Below are 22,090 nucleotides of genomic sequence, written 5' to 3' on the forward strand. Positions count from 1 at the left end.
ACACTTAAGACAGATCAATTTAGACTAGTTACATTTTGAGTGTTCAGTGACCATGTGTGGTGAATGGCTCCTGTCTTGGACATCACAAGTTCACTCTGAATGTCAGACTGATCACTAGTAATCACAGTTCTTAATGCTGCTGTAGTCCTCTGTTCACACAACTCTGCTTGAACCAACGGGGGATCTAGCCACTGGAGCCTCTGTGGACCAGCTGTTACATTTCAGGCTGTGTCTTTAGTTCTGGATCAGGCAACTATCTTTTGATGCAGATAGGTACATGCTCAGAAATAACACCATTAAATATTAGTTGGAGTAGGTTTCTTCAAATACATGGATCTGCTGAGTCAGAGGCCCCAATATGTCACTGAGTTAAACCTTCCCTGGACTTAGCAGCAGGGACCCTTCCTCTGCTTCCTACACTCTTCTTGAGAATGAGAACCAACCCCTTTAAATATCAGACATGCTCCCACATTATGGTTGTTCTTTTAGTATCTGTTGATTGAGAAAATACACAGTGACAAAAGGCTTCTTTCTGTGAGCCTAGTAAGCTTATTAATCATAATTTTTTTGTTTTGTTTTGTTTTAAATATATTTTATTGAGCTTTTACAGAGAGGAAGGGAGAGAGACAGAGAGCCAGAAACATCAATGAGAGAGAAACATCGATCAGCCGCCTCCTGCACACCCCCCACTGGGGACGTGCCCGCAACCCAGGCACATGCCCTCGACCGGAATCGAACCTGGAACCCCTCAGTCCGCAGGCCTACGCTCTATCCACTGAGCCAAACCGGTTTCGGCAATCATAATGTTTTTTTTAAATATTTGATAAATTATGTAGAAATATAGAATAATATTAGGCCCATCTACTGACAATACGTAGTAAACAGATTACCTAATCTTTATATTATTATGCCAAACAACTCATATGTTGGGTAGCACTGTGTGGTGTGTGTGTAGTGCACACACCATATGTATGAATATAAGTTAGCATTGAAGGGAAAGTTTGAAATGAGCTAAAGTTAAAGAGAATGATAAAGATGGGTAGGGGTACCAAAAGGTCTCTAAAAAAGTGGGTTGAAGTGTTAGATAATGCATATTAGCTTGGGAAGTAATCTGGGCTTAAAGTGAATGTATTCAATTTAGTGGACCTGGGAAATATTCAAGTTCAAAAATTCCTTGAAAGATAGTTGTGTTAGAGAGGGTTGGACTGTGCAGCTCTTAATTCTTAATACTAATGAACTTGGAATGAGTTGGGGTTGATTCCTGTTCAACCAGTAGTTGTATAGAAGTCTTTCCTCTGCCTGCCCATAGAAAAAACAAACCAGACGTGAGCCATTGTCTCACAGACATGGAGAAAGACCCTGGAATGCTTCATGCACCAGACACTCATACCATTAGTTCCACTGATGCTCATCCAGGAACTACAGTGTGTTTGTTTTTAATGTAAAAGTGAATATGTTTTCTCTCAGGTGTAAATAAACACCTTATAGAATATGAAGACATTCCTTTTATCCTATTTGGTAAGCTCAGTCCCTTGGTTTATGATTCTGAAATCTGTATTCAGTGATATTTGTATGTTTAGATAAGACTCAGAATATGGCTCAGCTACTATGTTACATCTTGACCATCAAGTGTTTGCAGGTTAGTATGTCCTTTTTGTCCATTAGTAGAATGCCTTTTGGATATGGTAGAGTTCGAATTTGCTGCAGCCATGAAATAGTGAGGGCCTCTTCGTTAGCCGCCCCGTTCAGGCACAGTGTTGATGAAAGTGTGACAGTGCTGCCTGAGAAGTTATGGTGGGCATCTGCAGTGCGACACTGTGTCGGTACCCCTCTTCCTTCAGTACCCCCGAGGTTGCTGTTTGAAGAACATACATATTTTCTGTAAAAAACAAACAAACCACTGTCTTCCAGAGCACAGTCCCAGGCCTAAACTCACATTTACCCTGTAGACCAGGGGTCCTCAAACTACGGCCCGTGGGCCGCATGCAGATACAAATACTGTATTTGTTCCCGTTTTGTTTTTTTACTTCAAAATAAGATATGTGCAGTGTGCATAGGAATTTGTTCATAGTTTTTTTTTAAACTATAGTCCGGCCCTCCAATGGTCTGAGGGACAGTGAACTGGCCTCCTCTTTAGAAAGTTTGAGGACCCCTGCTGTAGGCTGCCGTGCTGAGTGACTGTTAGAGTACTGTTTTAGGTAGAGGTCTCGAGTGATTTTATTGCAGGTGCGGGAGTACCTGAAAGCTACTTCCTGCGGGGGAATCCTCTGAAGTTAGTTTAAATACCAGTTTTATTTGCTTCCCCCAAGTAAAAAGAGATTCTCTCCTTGCTGCCCTAGGCTGGCAAGGGACCTGGAGTTAGGATTCAGTGAGCACACTGTGCCTTGGGATGACTAGTGTGAGCAGCCCAAGCTGTATGTCAGGGAGGTTCCTTCCTTAATCTACATGGATTCTGAAAATTACTGAGATCCTAAAAAATGGAGGTTTTCCTTGAGAAAATCACTGTAAATTTTCCTAGCAGGTTACCTTACATTTGAATTGTGACCTTGCCTGTGTACAGGAGAGCTGTAATAGGAAGAGCCTGCAGAAAATTCTTTTTGGGCAATAGTTCAGTCATACTCATTGCATTGCTACCACTTTATTTGGATTTATGAAATTTTAATTGTAGAGTAAAAGGCAATAATTGATGTTCTCTTTTACCTGTTTTATTTGCTTCCCCCAAGTAAAAAGAGATTCTCTCCTTGCTGCCCTAGGCTGGCAAGGGACCTGGAGTTAGATGTTAATTATACATTAATGCCTTTGTGGCTTCTAATTAGCCTTTTTAAAAATTTTCCCTTTTTTGCAAGGGTGAAGGGTTCTAGGTCTTACTATCCCACCCCACCCCCAGCCGCTGCCGCCATCATCACCACCACCGCCACCACCACTCTGGTCTGAGTGGGAGGTGACGTCTAGTCTTGAAATATTTGTTGGCTCTCAAGAAGATCAGCAAAAGGAAGCAGGGCCCAGATGATTTTGCAGAGGGAAGGAGGGGAGCAATATATGTATGGAGAGTTACATTTATTATAAGCAGGATCACTTGCCTGCTTTAATAAATGTATTAAAAGAAAATACTGTTTAGTGAAACAAACATGTACAAGTGACTGTGAATTCTTGTGTAATATTTGTCTCACTGGTACCATGACCTTTTTCTCTGAAGTTGTTGTTGGTGAATGATGTTACAGTTAACACCTGACTGTTGATTTGTTTCCCTAGGCAAGAAATTATAGAGCAGCTTCTATCAAATATATTCCACAAGGATAAAAATGAATCAGCTATAGTCAGTGCAATACAGATACTGCTGACATTACTTGAGACACGACGACCAACGTAAGCTTTTCTTTTCTTTTATATCTTACAAAATGCCATTTAGTTTTGCCTTGTAGATTTTTTAAAAGCTAAGAGTTGAGTTGTTGGTTATAAGCTACAATATCATGCCCTTGAATTTCAGGTGCTAAATCTTTTTCTGCTGTATAAACTATAAGTAAGTCTTATGTGAATGCAATACATAGGGATGCAGTTGAAAAATAGCATTTGGTGAACACTCTTTATTGGCAGTATTTGGATTCTGGACATTTGGGTTTTGTAGTACTTACAAAAATATTAGACTAGCCAAGGAATTTTGAGCAAGACCAGTGATTGAGATTAAGTTGTCTCCTGCCTATTACAATGCATCATTGATATAATATAGGGCAGCATGTTACTGGTATTTGTGACACCAAAATTTATATGCTTGATTAAGTTTATGGGTTTTTTTGTTTGTTTTTCACGTAAGCAGGAAAGGTGGTTGTTCTATAAATATGGCTTAGGAAGTGACTCACCACTTGGGGAAAAATATGTCTATACCTATTTTACATAAAAGTGAATTCTAGTCAAATTAAATTAAAAACACTAGAGGAAAAGTATGCAAACACTCAAAAGAATTATGGAATTGTGAAAAACTTTTAAGCATATCTCTTTAGACAGAAATTATAATGAAAAAAACTATATTTGGCCACATAAATGATTAAACCTCCCTACACATCCAAAAGCACTGTAATCTATTTCCCTTCCTCCCTTTCCAATAATTGAGTTTCTGAATGCTGTCCCATGTAGCTCTTACAGTTAGAAATCACTTCCACATGTGGAATATTTTCAAGTAATCGTCATAATGATCACTCTAGAAGTTAGCTGTTCCAGGCAGTGTTCACTTCTGTGTCTGCATTAGCATGGTCCTCACGGCAGTCTTGGGAGAGACGTTGAGTGAGCCCACGTTCCACATTTGAACAAATGGCTGGGAAGAGAAGAGCCAGGACTTGGGCACAACTCCAGCAATGACATTTTTAACCACTGGTTTGTGCTGATGTTCAGCTGACACCATTTCCAGATATGACTTTTATTTGAACGGCATCCCTGCAGTTTTAGGCCCCTCCTTCCTGATGTCCTTTTTCCCCTCTTGGGCTCTGTCCTGCCCATTGGGATTTGAGAGTCTCATTGCATTCATAACTCTTTTTGTAGGAGTGGGTTATAATGAGTATAGGTTGAGCTTTTGGGAGAGGGATAATTTAAGCCTTTTAAATAGGAAACAATGTTGATTAGCCAAGAAAAACTAGAATAAATGCAGGCCTGCTATTAACATCCCAAATGGTAGGCAGTGTGGTATGCTCTGTACCTCAAGGGTCAGAGGCCTGCTTTCCATATTTTCTGGCTAGAGAACTGCTAGTAGTTTAACAGGTTCAAGGTGATTAGTGGTTCAAGTGAATGGGAAGAAATCACATAAAATTTCCCATCCGATTCTCTGGGCCTCTGGATTTCAGGTTGTGTCTGCTGGTCCCTGTCGAATTACTACATTTTTATATGGTTGTTGTGTATACATCTACATGCTGATATGGAGCACTGTGATTTGTTCTGAAATTGTAATAAGTATAATTAACTTGCTTTATTTTAAGATTTGAAGGCCATATAGAGATCTGTCCACCAGGCATGAGTCATTCAGCTTGTTCGGTCAACAAGAGTGTTTTAGAAGCTATCCGAGGAAGGCTTGGATCTTTTCATGAACTCCTGCTTGAGCCACCCAAGGTAGGACAGCTATCTTAAACATGGCTGGCCAGCTTAACAGTTTGATTTAAACAGTTGTTAGAAAGAATATGAACCTTCTGAGTAATAGAACTGGCTGTGACCCACATGCACAAAATATGTTACACATACACTGCCAGTTGTCTTTATTGCTTTTGAGCTAGTTTCTAATTGGCTTTTATCTCTATACTAGAGCCCAGGGCATGAAATTTGTGCACGGGTAGGGTCCCTAGTAGCTGCTGGCTGTGGGCTTGGGCCTTCCTTCGTTCTATGCCGTCCCCTGGTAGTCAGCGCATGTCATAGCGAGCGATTGAACTCCTGGTCGGTCTAACTCCCAAGGGACACTTTGTATATTAGGCTTTTATATATATATATATATATATATATATATATATATATATATATATATATATAGACTAGAGGCCCGGTGCATGAAATTCATGCAGGGGGACGGGGACGGGGGTGTACCTCAGCCCGGCATGCACCCTCTTGCAGTCTGGGAGCCCTCAGGGGATGTCCAAAGGCTGTGGAGGTGGGAGAAGGCTCCTGCCACCGCTGCTGCGCTCACCAGCCACGAGTCCCGCTTCTGGCTGTGCAGCGCTCCCCCTGTGGGAGTGTACTGACCACCAGGGGGCAGCTCCTGCATTGAGCATCTGCCCCCTGGTGGTCAGTGTGCATCATAACGACCGGTCATTCTGCCATTCTTGATTTGCATATTAGCCTTTTATTATATAGGATAATGCCTAAATTAACAAATGTATATAATTAAAATTAAAAAATTTTTACCTGCTTAAGAAACTCTTATTCTTTTTATAAACTCTGGTTACTTCTCTGCCCATAAAATGAACACTTTTCTTCTCACAGCATGTTATTTTCACATTTTTGAGGTAAAATAAATCTTTCAGGAACTGATTTTAGAAGTGGAGTTGTCTTATTCAGAGTTGGAGCAGTGGAGCTAATGGACAGATGCTTAGTTAAGAAGCTGTCAATTGAATGTGACTTAGAGCCCAAGATTTTCTGCAGGGAGCATGCGTGTGCTGATGTGAAAACGACTGTTTACTCGGGCAGGCCATGAGAGAGAGCACTGAGAACAGGCAATGAAGACCTGCAAAATGAGTCCACGGTACCCAGTTCCCAGTGGTTTTATCGCTCCAGCCCCTGCCTGCGCAATGGTGCACAGGCGTAGATTAGGGTAGGAGGCTCTCCCTCTGGCATCTGGAGGGTGGAAGACTCAGTTATGGAGAGTTCTGCCAGCACCAGCTCTTACGTGTTCCTTTCCCTTCAGCCCTGTGTCACTGGATTCAGTGTCCTAGACATGGTAGCTAGAACCTTGGTGGTATCTAGTGCATGAGTTACTGGGGATTTAGGTTTGGTATGCTAGTTTCTTCCTTCAGAATGAAATGTTTTCTGTTTGTTTAGTCGTTTTGTGGAGTGGGAGCCCAGGCTAATGTGTGCCCGTTACCAAGGAGGAGTCAGCTCCTGGATGGTCTCTTCAGAGGGCTGATGCTGCAGATCAGGTGTGGGCCTGCCTCCTTCGTGCTGTCTTCCCTGCATTCAGCCTGCAGGGATACCGCCCAGAGTGCTTGGTTCCCTCGGGAAGGTGCCAGTGTTGGTCTTGAATATTAACGGTCAGTGGCATCTCTCACGCCAGACCTAGGCAGAAGAAGAGGGAGAGTAAGGGAGAAAGGATTTACTTAGGAGGAGAGGAGAGAACATCACAAGTGGAAGTCGGAAGAGGAAGAAGGATGAGAGAGAAGAGGGTGCATGATGAAAGGCCCTGACCAGTTAACTTAGACGACCTCCACATCTTCCTTGCAGAAGGACATCGAGGGCAGCATCTAATGTGGAGTCTCACTCGTATTCTTCTTGGCTCCAATCCAAAGGGAGGTATTGTCTCATTTGGAAGAGTGAGTGTATTCAGTGTGTCCTGATTTTACTGTCTGGTGTGGTGTGTGAGTAGATCCATGAAGCTTTTTAAAATATCTGATGATTAGAGCTGTCGTACATAGAGTAAAACTGTGAGCCTCACAATCCCCTGAAGCCTTGGGGGAGCAGAAAGGGGTGAGGGTGCTGACAGGGACGGGGACACTGAGAAAGGACACCACACAGCTGAACTCCTGAACTTGAGATTCTGAAAGGTTCTGTGCCTGTCTGTTGTGACTTCACATGGTAGGAACTCCCTTTTATGGACAAGAGCAGGTTTGAGGTTATGTTTCAAGGTTGTGGTCCAGAGGCAGCTTCTGAGTGTGCATCTTTATGGCAGATTTGGCAAAGGCAGAGGGCTGTGTTCCAAGACCACTTGTAACTTCTCTTGGTTTCTGGTCAGGTTTGGCATATTGCACTGGTTTTTAGGGACCCACGTAGCTTTCTGCTTGCTTTCTGTGGCAGTTAGAATGTTAAAATGGGGCACTTCATTTCTTATAAAATAGTCCAGGGAAGTTGCTTGATTGCTTTCTCTTGGTTACTTCATTATATCCTAAAGATATAAATTTTCCTTCAGATGTAGCATTCAGGTTGAATTGTTTACAGGGTTATTTGACCTGATGTTTCATCGTTAGCACATACCCTGTCCCTTTCTGTTTGTTTACCTAAGTGGATTGTATCGGGAAGCCTTTTAATTGGAAACTTTTTCTTCCTCAGAAAAGTGTGATGAAGACGACATGGGGTGTGCTGGACCCTCCTGTCGGCAACACCCGGTTGAATGTGATTCGGTTGATATCCAGCCTGCTTCAGACAAACACCAGCAGTATCAATGGGGACCTTATGGAGCTGAACAGTATTGGGGTCATATTGGTAAGCCTTCCCTGGAGAGATGTTTTCATTTGCCTTCAGTATTTTATGGCCATATAACTCAAGGTACAACCTCGCAAATTTACAATCCATATCAATGACTTTTCTTGGTCTTGCGTGTAAATGATCTTAGAATTTTTTTTGCCTTGAGTTAATCATCAGATTTGAGTGCTTTAAATTTGTCAGTAGTTATTTATGTAAAGAAAACTGTATTAGAGACTTTCAGAAATGGTGAAGACAGAGTTTGCCAAGAAGTTCCGCCGTGGTTAGTCACCCTCTTCAGGAGATTGTATGAACAGTGAATAACTGCTGGTGATAGCATTGTTAGCAAAGGGGCAAGTGTTCATCTTCTTTCCACGGAGACGTCTCTGTTTATCATATCTGAGACACCAGATTTGAGTCCAGAATTTCCCTTGAAACAGCTGTGAGTCTGCTTGTCAGTGAAAGAAGGAAAGGAAGATCCCAGGAAGGAGCTCCTCCCCAGTTTCAAAGTTTGTGCTTAGAACCCATAGGCCCCGCTCTGGTGCCCCTGCTTGCTGTGTGTGCCCCACCATCCAGAAGGTATGAGGTTAACACTTAGCAGGTTTCACAAGGTACCATCACACTGTTCATTTGCGGAGTTTAGGGTTGTTTCACAGGAGGATGTGTGGGTGTTCGATCACTGCATGAAAGGCGGTGCACATTAGAATGTGCACTTACTTTGTGCTCATGTGATCTTGAACATCAAATACTGTGAGAGAGAGTCTGTTTTTCAGATCATTCCCAGAGAAGGGATGCACTCATGCTGTCCATGGTGGAGCCAGATTTGAATTCATATCCAATTGCAACCCCATGGGTGGTTTTCATACCATGTGCTTGCTGGCGTCACTGAGATACTTTAAGTTCAGCTTTGGTTAAATGACATGTCAGTGTAGGGCATAGAGAACAGGAACAGTTTGGATAAAGGTGAAATGTGAAAAGATAATAGTTTGTTTGGTAGCATAATTGTTGCCCTGGGAGACGTAGTATTTGCCTTACTCTCTGGATAGAATGTAAAACTCGAGAAATATACCTTTCTACTCCTGTCTCTGAGTCTCCTTGAAGTCATCAATTACTAGTCTTTAATCTTACTAGTTTAATCTTACTATTGCTAATCTTTAGATAATTTGATAAAACTCTTAAGTGGGTCATCATTTCTTTTTCATTTGAGATTAGCTAACCAGACTCAGTAATATTCTAAATACGTAACTATGTGTTTTGTGCTTTTAGGGATTGTCTTTTCTTTTTGTGATATGTTACCTTTTCAGGTAATTTGGAAATCCCTTGTTTTGCTCCATTTGCTGACAGGGTTGTTTCAAATGCTCGAGTGGTTATTCTTTGTTAAGGTGTGAGCACCTCAAGATTGGGGCCTGTGTGTTTCTCTCTGCCTTGTTGCTCCTAGCACTGTACCTTGCACAAAAAGCCTTCAGTAAATATTTGTTAAATCAAAAGGAAATTATTATAAATAGAGGCCCAGTGCATGAAATTCGTGCCTGGTTAGGCTCCCTAGTAGGCTCCTGACTGCCAGCCAGGGCGTTTCTTTGTTCTGCGCTGCCCCCTGGTGGTCAGCACATGTCATAGTGAGCAATCGAATTCAGGGTCGGTTGAACTCCCGAGAGGACACTTTGCTTATTAGGCATTTATTTTTATTTTTATATATATATTTCTTTAAAAATTATTTATTGAACTTAATATCAGCATTAGTTGTCTTGAAAACATAAGAGGATACTCCCTTTCTCTTTGAAAAACTATTACCTTTTCTTCATCTGTTTATTGTTGGTGTCTACATGATTTCATGAAAACTTTGGCATGTTGAAAGAGCAAATATCCTGTTATTTAGTCTATAAAGTGCTGTTTCAAATAAACTTGTATTCTTTTAGTAGTCCTATTGGACTAAGAACACATCATTTTTACTTCATTAAATTATTATTTGGTCAGTATTTTAAAGCAGTGACTTAAATATTGAGGTAACTGAATAAAAGAAAGAATTGTTTTTTTTGTAGGACATGTTCTTCAAATATACATGGAATAACTTTTTACATACACAAGTGGAAATTTGTGTTGCACTGATACTTGCAAGTCCCTTTGAGAACACAGAAAATAGCACAATTACTGATCAGGAATCAACTGGTGACAATTTATTGTTGAAACACGTAAGCTTACTTGATTGCTTTTTTTCTGCTACTCCTGGTCATAGAGTTTTTCCACTTAAGTGTGAAATGAATTGTAGCTCACATTTAAAAAATATAAGTATACTAGAGGCCCGGTGCATGAAATTCGTGCACTGGTGGGGGGGGGGGGGCTGGGGGTGTCCCTCAGCCCAGCCTGCACCTTCTCCAATCTGAGACCCCTTGGAGGATGTCTGACTGCCGGGACTGCTGGCTCCCAACCACTCGCCTACCTGCCTGCCCTCCTGATTGCCCCTAACCACTTCTGCCTGCCAGCCTGATTGACGCCTAACTGCTCCCCTGCTGGCCCGGTTGCCCCAAACTTCCCTTCCCTGCAGGCCTGGCCCCCCCAACTGCCCTCCCCTGCTGGCCTGGTCGCCCCTAACTGCCCTCCCCTTCTACTGTGGGCGCCGTCATCTTTGAGGGTGGTGCAGTTAATTAGCATATTCCCTCCTTATTGATTGTGGGTGCCACCATCTTTGTGACGGTCGATTAGCATATCCCCTCTTTATTAGATAGGATTGCCCTGGCCAGTGTCTTAGTTGGTTGGAGCATCGTCCCATGCACTGAAGGGTTGTGGGTTCAATTCCTGGTCAGGGTACATACTTAGGTTTCGTGTTCAATCTCCAGTTAGGGTGCATGTGGGAGGCAACTGATCAATGTTTCTCTCTCACATCTGTGTTTCTTTCTCCCTTTCCTGTCCTCTAAAATCAGTAAAAACAATATCCTCAGGTGAGGATTAAAAAAGAAAGTACAAATATTACTGTGAATTCTGACTCACAATTTTCTTTATTCCATTTTAATTTTAGTCAGGCTCTGTATTTCTGAGCCAAATTTCCATGGTTAATAAAACCTAGCTTTGCTTAGATCAATAGCTCATTGGTAGCATTACTTGAAATACTGTCCTTTCCCAGTAGATGCACAGTTAAAGGCATGGGTCCTGTCTGGAATCCCTGTAGTGTTCTGAGAGCCTTGGGTACATTTATCACCACACTGCATTTGATTTAGCCAATAATTTACAGCTATATTTACTAGTAGCTTGCTGGACTAAACATATCACTATTCTATTCAGTTAGTGTTCTAAGTCACTTTAAAATTTTGACACTTTGACGTTTATATAAAGATTAACTGGAATATTCCTTTTCATTCAGCTTTTTCAAAAATGTCAGTTAATAGAACGAATACTTGATGCCTGGGAAATGAACGAGAAGAAACAGTAAGTAAATTGATAGGAATTCAGTTTGATTTTCTGTTTGAAGAAAATGTCCTCCCTACCTTGGACAGAGAGCAGTGAAAGTGATTACATGGTATATGGCACTTCATAGTTACAAATGCTTCTCCTTGGACGGCCAGGGTATTTCATTGTAACAGGTTTTTTTTTTTCTTTTTTTAAAAATATATTTTATTGATTTTTTACTGAGAGGAAGGGAGAGGGATAGTTAGAAACATCGATGAGAGAGAAACATCGATCAGCTGCCTCCTGCACACGTCCTACTGGGTACATGCCCGCAACCAAGGTACATGCCCTTGACCAGAATCAAACCTGGGACCCTTGCATCTGCAGGCTGATGCTCCATCCACTGAGCCAAACTGGTTAGGGCAGGTATTTTTTTAATAATTTATTTTTTGATCCCTCTGTCATTCTCCCTCTTGAGGGGAAACCAGGGGTTGGGAGTACTACCCACCTCTGTGCTGCTTTTGAGACTTCCTGGTCCTTTTTGAATGGCTGTTTTTCTGAGAATAATGTGGAGTTGAAGGAAGAGCTGTAAAGTCCAGTCCTACTCAGTGACAGTTGGACCTAGCACTCTGTTTCTGCGTACCCCATGTTCTCACTGTGCAGAAATGTCACTTCATGGAACTAGAGGGAGGAATTGCCTACTTTCTTGTCAGGAAATTTCCATTAGCTGATTGGCAAGATTACTCGAGTCTTAGTTGATGCATGTAAGTCGTTTGTTACACAGATTTATTTTTTCCTAGTGGTGGTGTTTGTAATAGACGTTGGTCTAGATGGAAAGATGGATATAGTTGGGAAGGTTAGACCCTAAATGGGGAAAGGGACAGGGATGATTTGCCTGTATTCCAAGTGATATGTGGGCCAGACATGAGATGATTACCTCTTGGCCAAATCTTCAAATCAGCTTATATTTTAACTTGAAGAAATGCTATTGGTAGGTGATTATCTTTATTAATTGATTAAAATTTGATGACCTTTAACAAAATGAAGCATTTCCCTACGATCTATTTAAAGTCTGAAAAATAGTTTCACAAAAAAGATAAAAAGGAAAGTCACAGAAACATGAAGCATCAATGAATGTTTGGGTTTTGTTGGTTTTTTAAAGCTAATATGTTATTGAGGATTAATGGTTTGTTGGTTAGTTGGTTGGCATATTTGAATAAACCTTGTCCCATTGATGAAGCTATAGTATAATTTTTGAGTAGAGTTTCTGCCACCCCACCTCCCATCCTCACCCCCAAGCCTGGTAATATTCTGGCACCGTGCTTTTCTGTTTCATCGCTCTGTCCTGTCAGGAATCTGAATGTCTGTCCTTTGTTATCAGGGCCCAGGGAGGACGACGGCATGGCTACATGGGACACCTGACGAGGATAGCTAACTGCATCGTGCACAGCACTGATAAGGGCCCTAATAGCGTATTGGTGCAGCAGCTTATCAAAGGTAAGTGCTTTCTGGAGTTCTCATCACATTTTTGTAGGGTCAGAGAAAGGATTTAAAGATAAAATGGAAATACTCTGTCATTGGTAATAGTTCTCTGTGGAGTTTCTTTAACAATTATCTGGAGACTTGAATGAGTTTCTTGAGAATGTTCTGAATAATTGTTCTTTACTTGTCTTATTTCTGCATTCTTTTAGCAGGTATTGCAGGCTTGGCCGAGCTCAGCACACTAGAGTTACCCACTTTCCATCTCAAAGAGCACTGCTCGGTGACCCGTTCCTTGAGCTATAATTACTCTTGCTTTCTCTTTCCTTCTGAAGACCAACTGTGTAGGCTGTGGATTGAGTCCTTTAGCTGGGGTGTTAAAACATTTCTCAGCATTTGTCCACATCTCCATTACTAACACAAGAACTCTTTCTGACTAACACTGACATTTAGTCAGCCCAAGGTTACTTGGAAGAAAGTGTGTGGGTGCCTTTTACACTGGCACCCAGACCCTGGCCCGGTCTGTCACCTCTAAAACAAGGGAGCTCTGTGTACCAACAGAATCACTAGCCCTGGGACTTACTCTGTGAAAAATCCTCACCTTTGCAGCACAGAGTTCTTTCAGAGTAATGATGAAAATCATTTTCCAGTCCCTTCCTCGTTTATCTTTTAAGAATGTTTACGTGTTCAAGAGCTATTATCTATCGAATGTGCATTCACAGAACAGCTGCTGCCCCGTGATGGAAAAATTGGGGCTTGCTCACTTGGAATTTTGCTTCTTGAGAGAGGTATAAGCCCGGTCATCACAGGTTAGCTTCCTGTTCTTACCAAAGAGAAGTGGCCGTGAGTGTGTGAGATGGTTTTTAGATTGGTCTCTTGTATGGTGGCTGCATGCCAGCGCTGTGTGCCTGGTGCATGCAGGTGTGTGTGTAAAGCAGAATTGTCGGCCCTGACCGGTTTGGCTCAGTGGATAGAGCATGCGGACTCAAGGGTCCCGGGTTCGATTCCAGTCAAGGGCATGTACCTTGGTTGCGGGCATATCCTCAGTGGGGAGTGTGCAGGAGGCAGCTGATCAATGTTTCTCTCTCATCGATGTTTCTAACTCTCTATCCCTTTTCTTTCTTCTCTGTAAAAAATCAATAAAAGAATATATTTAAAGCAGAACTGTCAGATGACAGCTGTAATCTAGTAAGGCCTCCAAGATTACAGCTGTGGTTTCATTTTCTCTGAAAATGCATTATGTATCCTTTTCTTTAAAAAATTCTTTGGAACGTAGAATTTCCCTATTGCATCTGATCCATGTGTTGGCCTATGGCACAGACATTTAGGAAACATTATTTTTGATCAGTTTGAAAAGCCATACTGGGTTCCATGGAACATTCTTTGGTCAAATGTCAATCAGAGTACCTCAAGAAAATGTGCAGGAGCCGACATTTGCGGCATTTCCTAAACTTCTGTGACGGTGAAGAAAGATGGCATTCCTCCACCTTAGAGACCTGTTGCCTTTCTCAGAAGAGTTTATTGGAAACACTCACATTTTCCAGTTTGTTTTTAACCAAAATATTTTTTAAAAGTGTTATAATTACAGCTGCTGAGGGCTTTTGACATCAAACATAGACTTTTGGGGAGTGGGGGTTCTGATCCTGAAAGCCCTCAGGTTCCTCTGAGTTCACCTTTGGGAACTGCTGGGTGGGCCTCCTGTGTTACCTGGTGAGTTTATTTGCCTGCGTGGGTCACTATGGTAATGACACTTTTCTCCTCCTTTCCCTCAAGATCTTCCAGACGACCTCAGGGAGCGATGGGAGACCTTCTGCACAAGCTCCTTAGGAGAAACTAACAAGAGGAACACGGTAGATCTAGTAGGTTTTACAAGGTTAAATTTCTGTGGTTTCAGGGCACTTAGCCTTTGCTCGTTTATTCAAAAAGACGTGAAAGATCTTCCATTTGTCCCGGTAATAGTGTGTCAAAGATAAGTTTGTTTCTTTACCAAGAAGACAGGTCAGTGTTCGCATTGTATTTGCTAATTTGCCTAGTCAGCTCCTGATTCCTGCCTGGGATGACAAAGGGGAACAAGGAAGCCACCAATGCTCCTTCTCACACCAGAGGTGGTTTCCCTTTCCCTTAGTGCTCTGCTCTCTGAGCGCCTCAGCCACAGTTGCCTGCCACTCCGTCGGGTGTGTTGCCTTCTGCCTCAGGTAAAGGGAACCCTTGGTGGTCAGAACCCTAACTATTCTTTTGGATGTTTCCTAATGTTACTCAGTTTAGTTGACCCTTGTTTTAGATTATTCTCAGTGGTAGAAAATTTGTAGATGCCTTTGAAACCCCAGTTTAAAGCCTTAACAGATTGGTACTTTTAGCAAGGGAATAATGGCATTGATAATGTTTTTTAAAATTATATTGGACTTTGGAATGCATTTTTTTTTAACACATTAAGTTTTAAGGTGAGTATTGCCTTTGCTTTTAAGATGTGGGAAAGTATTTCCTTTCATAAGCACGTGGCAGCCAATGATTGGGGTGGTGGCCTTGACTCCACGTGGAAGTGGGTATGTCAGGCATTGAATTTTATAATTGAAATCCAAATCCAGCAGCCACAGTCTTGAATTTCTAATAAACAGAAACTCGTCAATTATTAGTCAAGTCTCTGGCAGCCTTCTCTGTTCAAAATGGAATTTAGAAACAGGAGAGAAACGAAAACGCTGAGGCAGCTACAGATGGTCACCAGGTCATCCCAAGTCACACCCCGAAGGGCCTGTTGCCTCCTCCATTGTAGATTGTCTAACAGATTTGGTTATCTTTTTCTAGACTCTTGACAGATTGGTGGGCTAATGTCTTGTTAAGGTGGGCATATGATAGAACCAGTAGGTATTAGGAGTTGGAGGGATTATGAAGTTAAGAAATAACAATAAAAAGGGAGCTGTGTAGGGCCATTTAGTGTCTGAGTGTATTATATAGCCCAACAAAGGAACACATTCACTTTGGCTACCCTGAGTCATCAAGGAAGGGTTAAGTAATTTGTTGTGAATATAGTACCCATTGTAGATTGCCTTGCCCCCTCCATCAAATTGGTTAAAATTCTGGACAATCGGGGTTTATTGGAGGGGGAATGGTACTCTGATACTGTTAAATGAAGCCATTTCATTTTAGAGGCCCCATGTTTGATTCCTTGCAGGCAAGGTGGTCGCCTTTAAGAGGATTTTTGTCTTATTTCTATTTAAAAAGAAATATTTGGGAATAATATCTAGGGATAGTCTCATTTTCTTTGAGAGACTTCTTTTAAAATTATCCTTAGGTTGACTTCATAGGTGGAAGTAAAAAAAAAAGTCCAGTAAGAAATTTTTTTAAAAAACTTCTTTATCTTTGGTAATTCAAGCAGATTTCTCTTGTGAGCAGTTCTGTGTAAAGGACTTCATTGCAGTTCAGATAACACTCCATAACTTTGCATGATGTTGTCAGTAATCTCATGTGTGACCGTGCAAATGTTGTTAGGTATATCCACATGCAGGCTGTGCAAACTGATGTGCAGCCTTCTAGGGTCCAGCACATCTAGACGGGGCACCTGTGTTGAAGGAAAATCCCCACAGGCTCCACCTGCTGCTCTAATTGGAGCTCAGGTCTCCTTTGCCTGTTACACTTTTTGCCACATACTTAGACGGCAGTAAAAGTGAAGTAAGGAGCAGTGGCTTATTAAAGCAAAAGTGGTCAGATTTGGAACCCGGTTCACCTTGCTCACATCCCAGGTGAGTTAGCCCTCTCTCTACTTTATTTCCTGTTGAGTATTACAGGTTGCTCTCTCAGGACCTCTTCAATTTCTTGGTCCCACATACCCAGCACTAAAATACCACCTCCGTTTAGTCTTGAGTTCTTCCTATAGGGTTTTTAGGGATACAGATGTAACAGATGTTCCAGGTTTTAAAAGAGGCTTATACAGTCATCCTAGGCCAGTGGTCGGCACACTGGCCCCTTGAGTGTGGCTCTTCCACAGAATACCACGTGTGGGAGTGCACTTACAGTGTGATTGAAACTTCGTGGCCCATGCCACTGGGCCAAAGAGCCCCATGTGGCTCGCGAGCTGCACTTTGCTGACAACTGTCCTAGGCCACCAAGGAGACTTTACCTGCAGCCTCCAAACTCTTCATTTCTCCACCCGGAATGTTTCAGACTCTATTCCAATGGTGTTGGGAACCATGTTCCAGGGAAGATATGCTGTTGTGAATCCTATATAATAAAGAGGTAATGTGCAAATTAACCCTCATGCTCTAATGCTGTCGCAAGATGGCAGCATGCACAGCAGGGGCAGGGGCAGCAGCTGCTTCTAAAGGCTTATGCCAGGATTTCCTCGGGGGCGGGGCCCAGTGGCTGCTCCACGTGGCCGGAGGCAGGGCATTGGGGTAGCACACTTTTTGTGCTGTAGTGCAAGGTCCAGGTGAAAGCATTTCCCTTCTCATTGTCTCAGGTACATTGTCAGTCAAATCAGCCGTTAGGTCAGTGGTTCTCAACCTGTGGGTCGCAACCCCTTTGCGGGTCGAATGACCCTTTCACAGGGGCCGCCTAAGACCATCGGAAAACACATATTACATATTGTTTTGTGATTACTCACTATGCTTTAATTATGTTCAATTTGTAACAATGAAATTGGGGGTCACCGCAACATGAGGAACTGTATTAAAGGGTCGCAGCATTAGGAAGGTTGAGAACCACTGCATTAGGTAATAGATGGCTTTCTCCATGGCTCCTCCCTAAATAGATAGATGAGATGCACTGCTATGATTTTGTTGGTTTTAGGATGGCTCAGGTACCTGCCTCTCTGGAAATCATGTCAGGTTGTTCACAGAATTTGAGTCAACCTGTGACTCAAGAACCAAATGCTTGCGTTGCTACATTGTTGTGTTGCCCTGGCCTGTTAGTATTTTCCTAGTCCCAGCAAGGATTTGTTCATTTACACACCAAGTACTTAACTGTCCGTCCTACTGGCTGTGAGCTTGAGGACTTGCTGGTTATGTAGGATGGGCTGTACCAGCCCCAAGCTCCTGTCACTGCTAGGGCAGCAATTTCCTTACTCCCTCTGAGAGCTCTGGAGTACTTGAGTCTTTTGACCCCATCAGCAGATGCGTATATTGCTTATGCTTTTATGTTGGGAGTTTATTATGAATGAAATTCAGTATTTTAATTACATCCAGAGACCTTTGTGTTTTGACTAAGCCCCCAAACTATAGATATTGGTATGGATTCAGGTAGAGTAAGTTTAGATGATGTAGGAAATGTTTTTCTGCTTACTTTGGAAAATTGGGTTTCATTCTCAAGGAAGAGAATGAAAAGTCTCAACAAAAGGAGAGGGAAAAAAAAGAGAGAGAGAATGAAAAGTCTTGGTGCTTCTTCCCCAGCACTGACGAGATAGTTTATGGGGGTTTTTGTGGACAGTAATGCAAGTGTGCTGTGGCCCTGGTCGGTGTCGCAGTGTTTAGAGCGCCGGCCTGTGCACTGAAGAGTCTCGAGTGTGATTGCCAGCTCAGGAGCATGTGCCTGGATTGCAGGTTCGATCCCCACCCCAGTCAGGGCGTATGCATGAGGCAACCAATCCATGTGTCTCTCTCACATTGATGTTTCTCTCTGTCCCTCCCCTCACTTCCACTCTCTCTAAAAATCAATAGAAAAAATATTCTCAGATAAGAATTAATAAAAACAAACAAAAAAGCCCCACGCAGATGTGCACATATGAATTGCCTGGAGATCTGTCAGGTTCTGGAGGAACCTCTGAGAGTTGGTGTTTCTCACCTGCTCCCCGTCAGAGGTTAACAGTCAAGTCATGCTTGTGATTTTCCTTAGCAGCCTAATCAGCAAAGATGAAAGGAAGCATTTGTTTTTTCCTGTAACAGCAGTAAAACTAAATTTTTTTTTAATGAAAGATAGTAACATCTTTAAAGCTGTTTTCACTGCAGCATCAAGCAAGTGCTTAGAATACATCTGGCCTGGCAAGAGTGATTGTATATACTTGTTACTTTTTATAAAAAGTCATGATTCTGTGTTCTCATTTAGTGGTTTACTAGTATTCATTAATTCAATAAATATTTGAATGGCTGCTATGTGCCAGACACGAGGTCGCTGTACTAGACCAGATTGGCAAAAATCCTTGAAGGGATAAGTGGATGGATAAACTCCCAGGGAGGAGTGCAATTTTAAATGAGGTGGTCTAGGAAAACTACATTGAGAAGGTAACTTTTCTAGAGCCTTATGGCAGTGAGGGAGGAAGAGTGAGTGCAAAGGACTGAGATTGGGGCATTTCCTGTGTGCAGAGCCTGCCACGGGGTGTCCTTGATCAAGCAAGGGAGGGAGATTTTGGGACGTGAGGTCTGAGGTTAGATCTTGTGCAGCTTCTTCTAGTCCACAGCAAGCCCCTCAGGTTGCTATTGGTATGATGAAGAGCCATGAGCTTAGGAACTAACAAGTGATGTGTATTTTAAAAGATTATTATGGCTGCTGGATTGAGACTAGACTATATTGGGCATGCAGGGAGACTAGTTAGCTGCATGACACAGCATTATCTCACACTAGGAAGGTAATAAAGATTTGATGATTGACTTTGGGTGGTGGGCACACAATGCAGTATATACAGATCATGTATCATAGAAATCTACACTTGAAACTTATATAATCTTATTAACCAATGTCACCTCCAGTAAATTTAATTTAAAAAGATTTAATGAGAGGTGATGGATTCTAGGTTTTTACACATATATATTAATTGGTTTTTAGAAAGAGAGGAAGTAGGGGAGAGAGAGAAACATCAATGGGTTGCCTCCTGTACGTGCCCTGACTGGGGATTGATTCCACAACCCAGGTATGTGCCCTGACCAAGAATTGAACCTGCCACCTTTTGGTGTACTGGACAACACTGCAAGCACCTGAGCAAGGGCTAGATTATATTTTGACAGCAGAGTGGATAGATGTGTGTGGGACAGAAAAAACAAAATGACTTGAAATTTTAGCTGAAGGAGAAGAATGAAGGTGACATTTACTGAAATGGAATGCCTCAAAAGGCTGTGTTTAGAAGTTTAGATCAGGACTTGTAGTGGATACATCTGTATAATGAACTATTGGGATTCTAGTTAGCAAGTTTTCCCCCATGGGTAAATTAAATTGTCTTTTTACCGCAAAGTATTAAATCAGAATCCCCACATCTCTTTTTTAAAATATATTTTTATTGATTTCACAGAGGAAGGGAGAGGGAGAGAGAGAGAGAAACATCAGTGATGAGAATCACTGATTGGCTTCCTTCTGCACGCCCCCTACTGGGGCGCAACCAGGCATATGCCCTTGACCAGAATTGAACTCAGGACCCTTTAGTCTGCAGGCCAATGCTTTATCCTAGGGCAGAATCCCCACATCTTTCAATAACATATTTACAAAGATGTATGTACATGCATTTTGTTAATATTAATAATAACTTTCTAAAACAGTAGTTTCTTTTTGGAGAAAAATACTGTTTTAGATCCCTCCCAGAATTGCTTTGCTGTCTGGCGCACATTAGTTGCTCAACAAAAGCTAGTTTCTTTCTCATTAATGAGCTAAACATGTTACTTTGTAGCAAAAAGTAAAAGTCTGCATGAGCATATGTTGTATCCTTTTTAAACTTAGACAGGAGTAGCCATCTCTTTTTTGGTCCTCTCTTGTTGAGTTCACCTTGCTTGCTCTGTGAATTGCCTTTAATTCTGCACCCCACCATGGTGTAAAACTCACAATGGCATAATAGTACTCAGACACTAGCCTGCCAGCCAAGTAGCCCAAAGCTCCTCTACATCTATTGCAGTGGAACCACTTGACCCGCTCTTGATAGCAATGGTCCCAGGAAAAGCCAGCTGCCATGACCAAGCAGTATTCTGCCACCTCCTCTGCATTCTGACTGGGCACTCCTGGCATATCCCATCCTCCCCACATCTTTCCCCATTAACTTACTGCAGGAGGATTGACGTAAGCAGATTTCCTTCATTGATCACAAATTCTGCCTCTGATTTCATCAGACCAGATTCAAAATTAGGTGTGAATGTGTTCTCTAGACCTTAGGGGGCATAGAAAGGGAATGAACTGAAAATGCTGTGTTATTCACTTGGGCTTAGTATCTTTAACCACAGATGGTCAGCCACAGAGAAAGGCTAATTTTCAGGCTGTAATTTAGTCAGAATTTCACAAGCCCTACCACATATAGATCTATTTAAATTCTACTTTTGGCCTGAACCAGTGTTGAAACCTCAAAAATCAGATCGGCAGGTTCTGTAACTCCACGGTATTTGGCACAGCTTCGAGGGCTGGTAGGTAATGGCCTCTAGTGTCCTCCCCTGATGACAGTGGTGTCTGCCCTACACACTTGTACAGAAAGTTTAGGAAGAGTAACTCAGGAAATGTGTAAGTGATCCTTGTGCTGGTTTTTAGGGTGTACAGATTATTTGTGTTTGTTACTTCCTATGTAGCAGTTATTGCTATTAGTACTATTAGTCATTTGTATTTCTTCATTCCTAATTGTTAATACATTTCCCTCTAATATTATGTGACATTTGTAAATTAATAAAAATCACCATGAATTGGTGAGCAGAGTTCATGTTTGCGTTTTTGCTTAATTAATAAATCGGTTATAAGTCCTAATCACAGGGGCGGTACTTTTTAAGGGGTGGAAAATTTGGGGTCTTTTTACAAGCAGAGGACTATAAACTCAAGTGCTTAGAGTGGGCAGGAAATGCAAGAATTTAAAGTGTAATCATAATATTTAAACCTGACCTTTTAGTGGCTGATTAGTAATTTCTAGGAATTGCAGTTTTAGCTCTCAGTCTTGGCACATATAAATTATTTTTATATTTCATCTGAGCCATTCCTTCTGCCTTCCCTTTGTAAACATTTTATAGGAGATAAAATCACTTGAAGGGAGTAACTCATCTCTTACCTGTTTTCTGGTGATGCTAGCAATGAGTGAAATCACCACAAGTGGGCGGCAGAGGGCAGGAAGCCAAACCATCTGGTTGAGTGAAGTGCACCCATGAATACCGGGTGGGTTTTACAACTTAACTGTTACTTAGTTTTGTTCTTGCTGTTGTAATTTTTCCATAAAAATGATGATGCAAATGTCCAAAACTTTTCTCTGTTAAATAGTCTTTTACATTTTTATGCATATAGGTTACAACCTGCCATATTCATTCATCCAGTGATGATGAAATTGACTTTAAAGAAACGGGTTTCTCACAGGATTCTTCTTTGCAGCAAGTGAGTGATGCCTAAAGCTTTGCTTTTTGTTTTTATTTTAAATGCTTAGTCCAGTTGCCATTTATGAATCGGTTTTAGAGACAGATTATGTGTCAGGATGTAATTTAGGGTTACTTATTAA

The 22,090-nt window shown here is 41.8% G+C and overlaps 1 protein-coding gene across 9 annotated transcripts in view; it reads left to right on the forward strand.

The window, feature by feature from the left end:
* The window catches only part of PPP6R3 (protein phosphatase 6 regulatory subunit 3), a 76,347-nt gene that overhangs the window by 29,285 nt on the left and 24,972 nt on the right, over window positions 1-22,090 (forward strand). For 7 of the 9 annotated variants that reach the window (XM_081099860.1, XM_081099856.1, XM_081099852.1 and 4 more), the window contains 8 exons: window positions 3,253-3,366; window positions 4,965-5,094; window positions 7,732-7,884; window positions 9,903-10,052; window positions 11,219-11,283; window positions 12,626-12,741; window positions 14,497-14,582; window positions 21,883-21,969. In XM_081099860.1, the coding sequence (XP_080955986.1) occupies window positions 3,253-3,366; window positions 4,965-5,094; window positions 7,732-7,884; window positions 9,903-10,052; window positions 11,219-11,283; window positions 12,626-12,741; window positions 14,497-14,582; window positions 21,883-21,969 (901 nt within the window). The remainder of the gene's footprint in view (window positions 1-3,252; window positions 3,367-4,964; window positions 5,095-7,731; window positions 7,885-9,902; window positions 10,053-11,218; window positions 11,284-12,625; window positions 12,742-14,496; window positions 14,583-21,882; window positions 21,970-22,090) is intronic. The other 2 variants (XM_081099858.1, XM_081099859.1) reach the window with 1 other exon arrangement.

The sequence above is a fragment of the Myotis nattereri genome, assembly GCF_964212035.1.
Source record: "Myotis nattereri genome assembly, chromosome: 9".
NCBI lineage: Eukaryota > Metazoa > Chordata > Mammalia > Chiroptera > Vespertilionidae > Myotis > Myotis nattereri.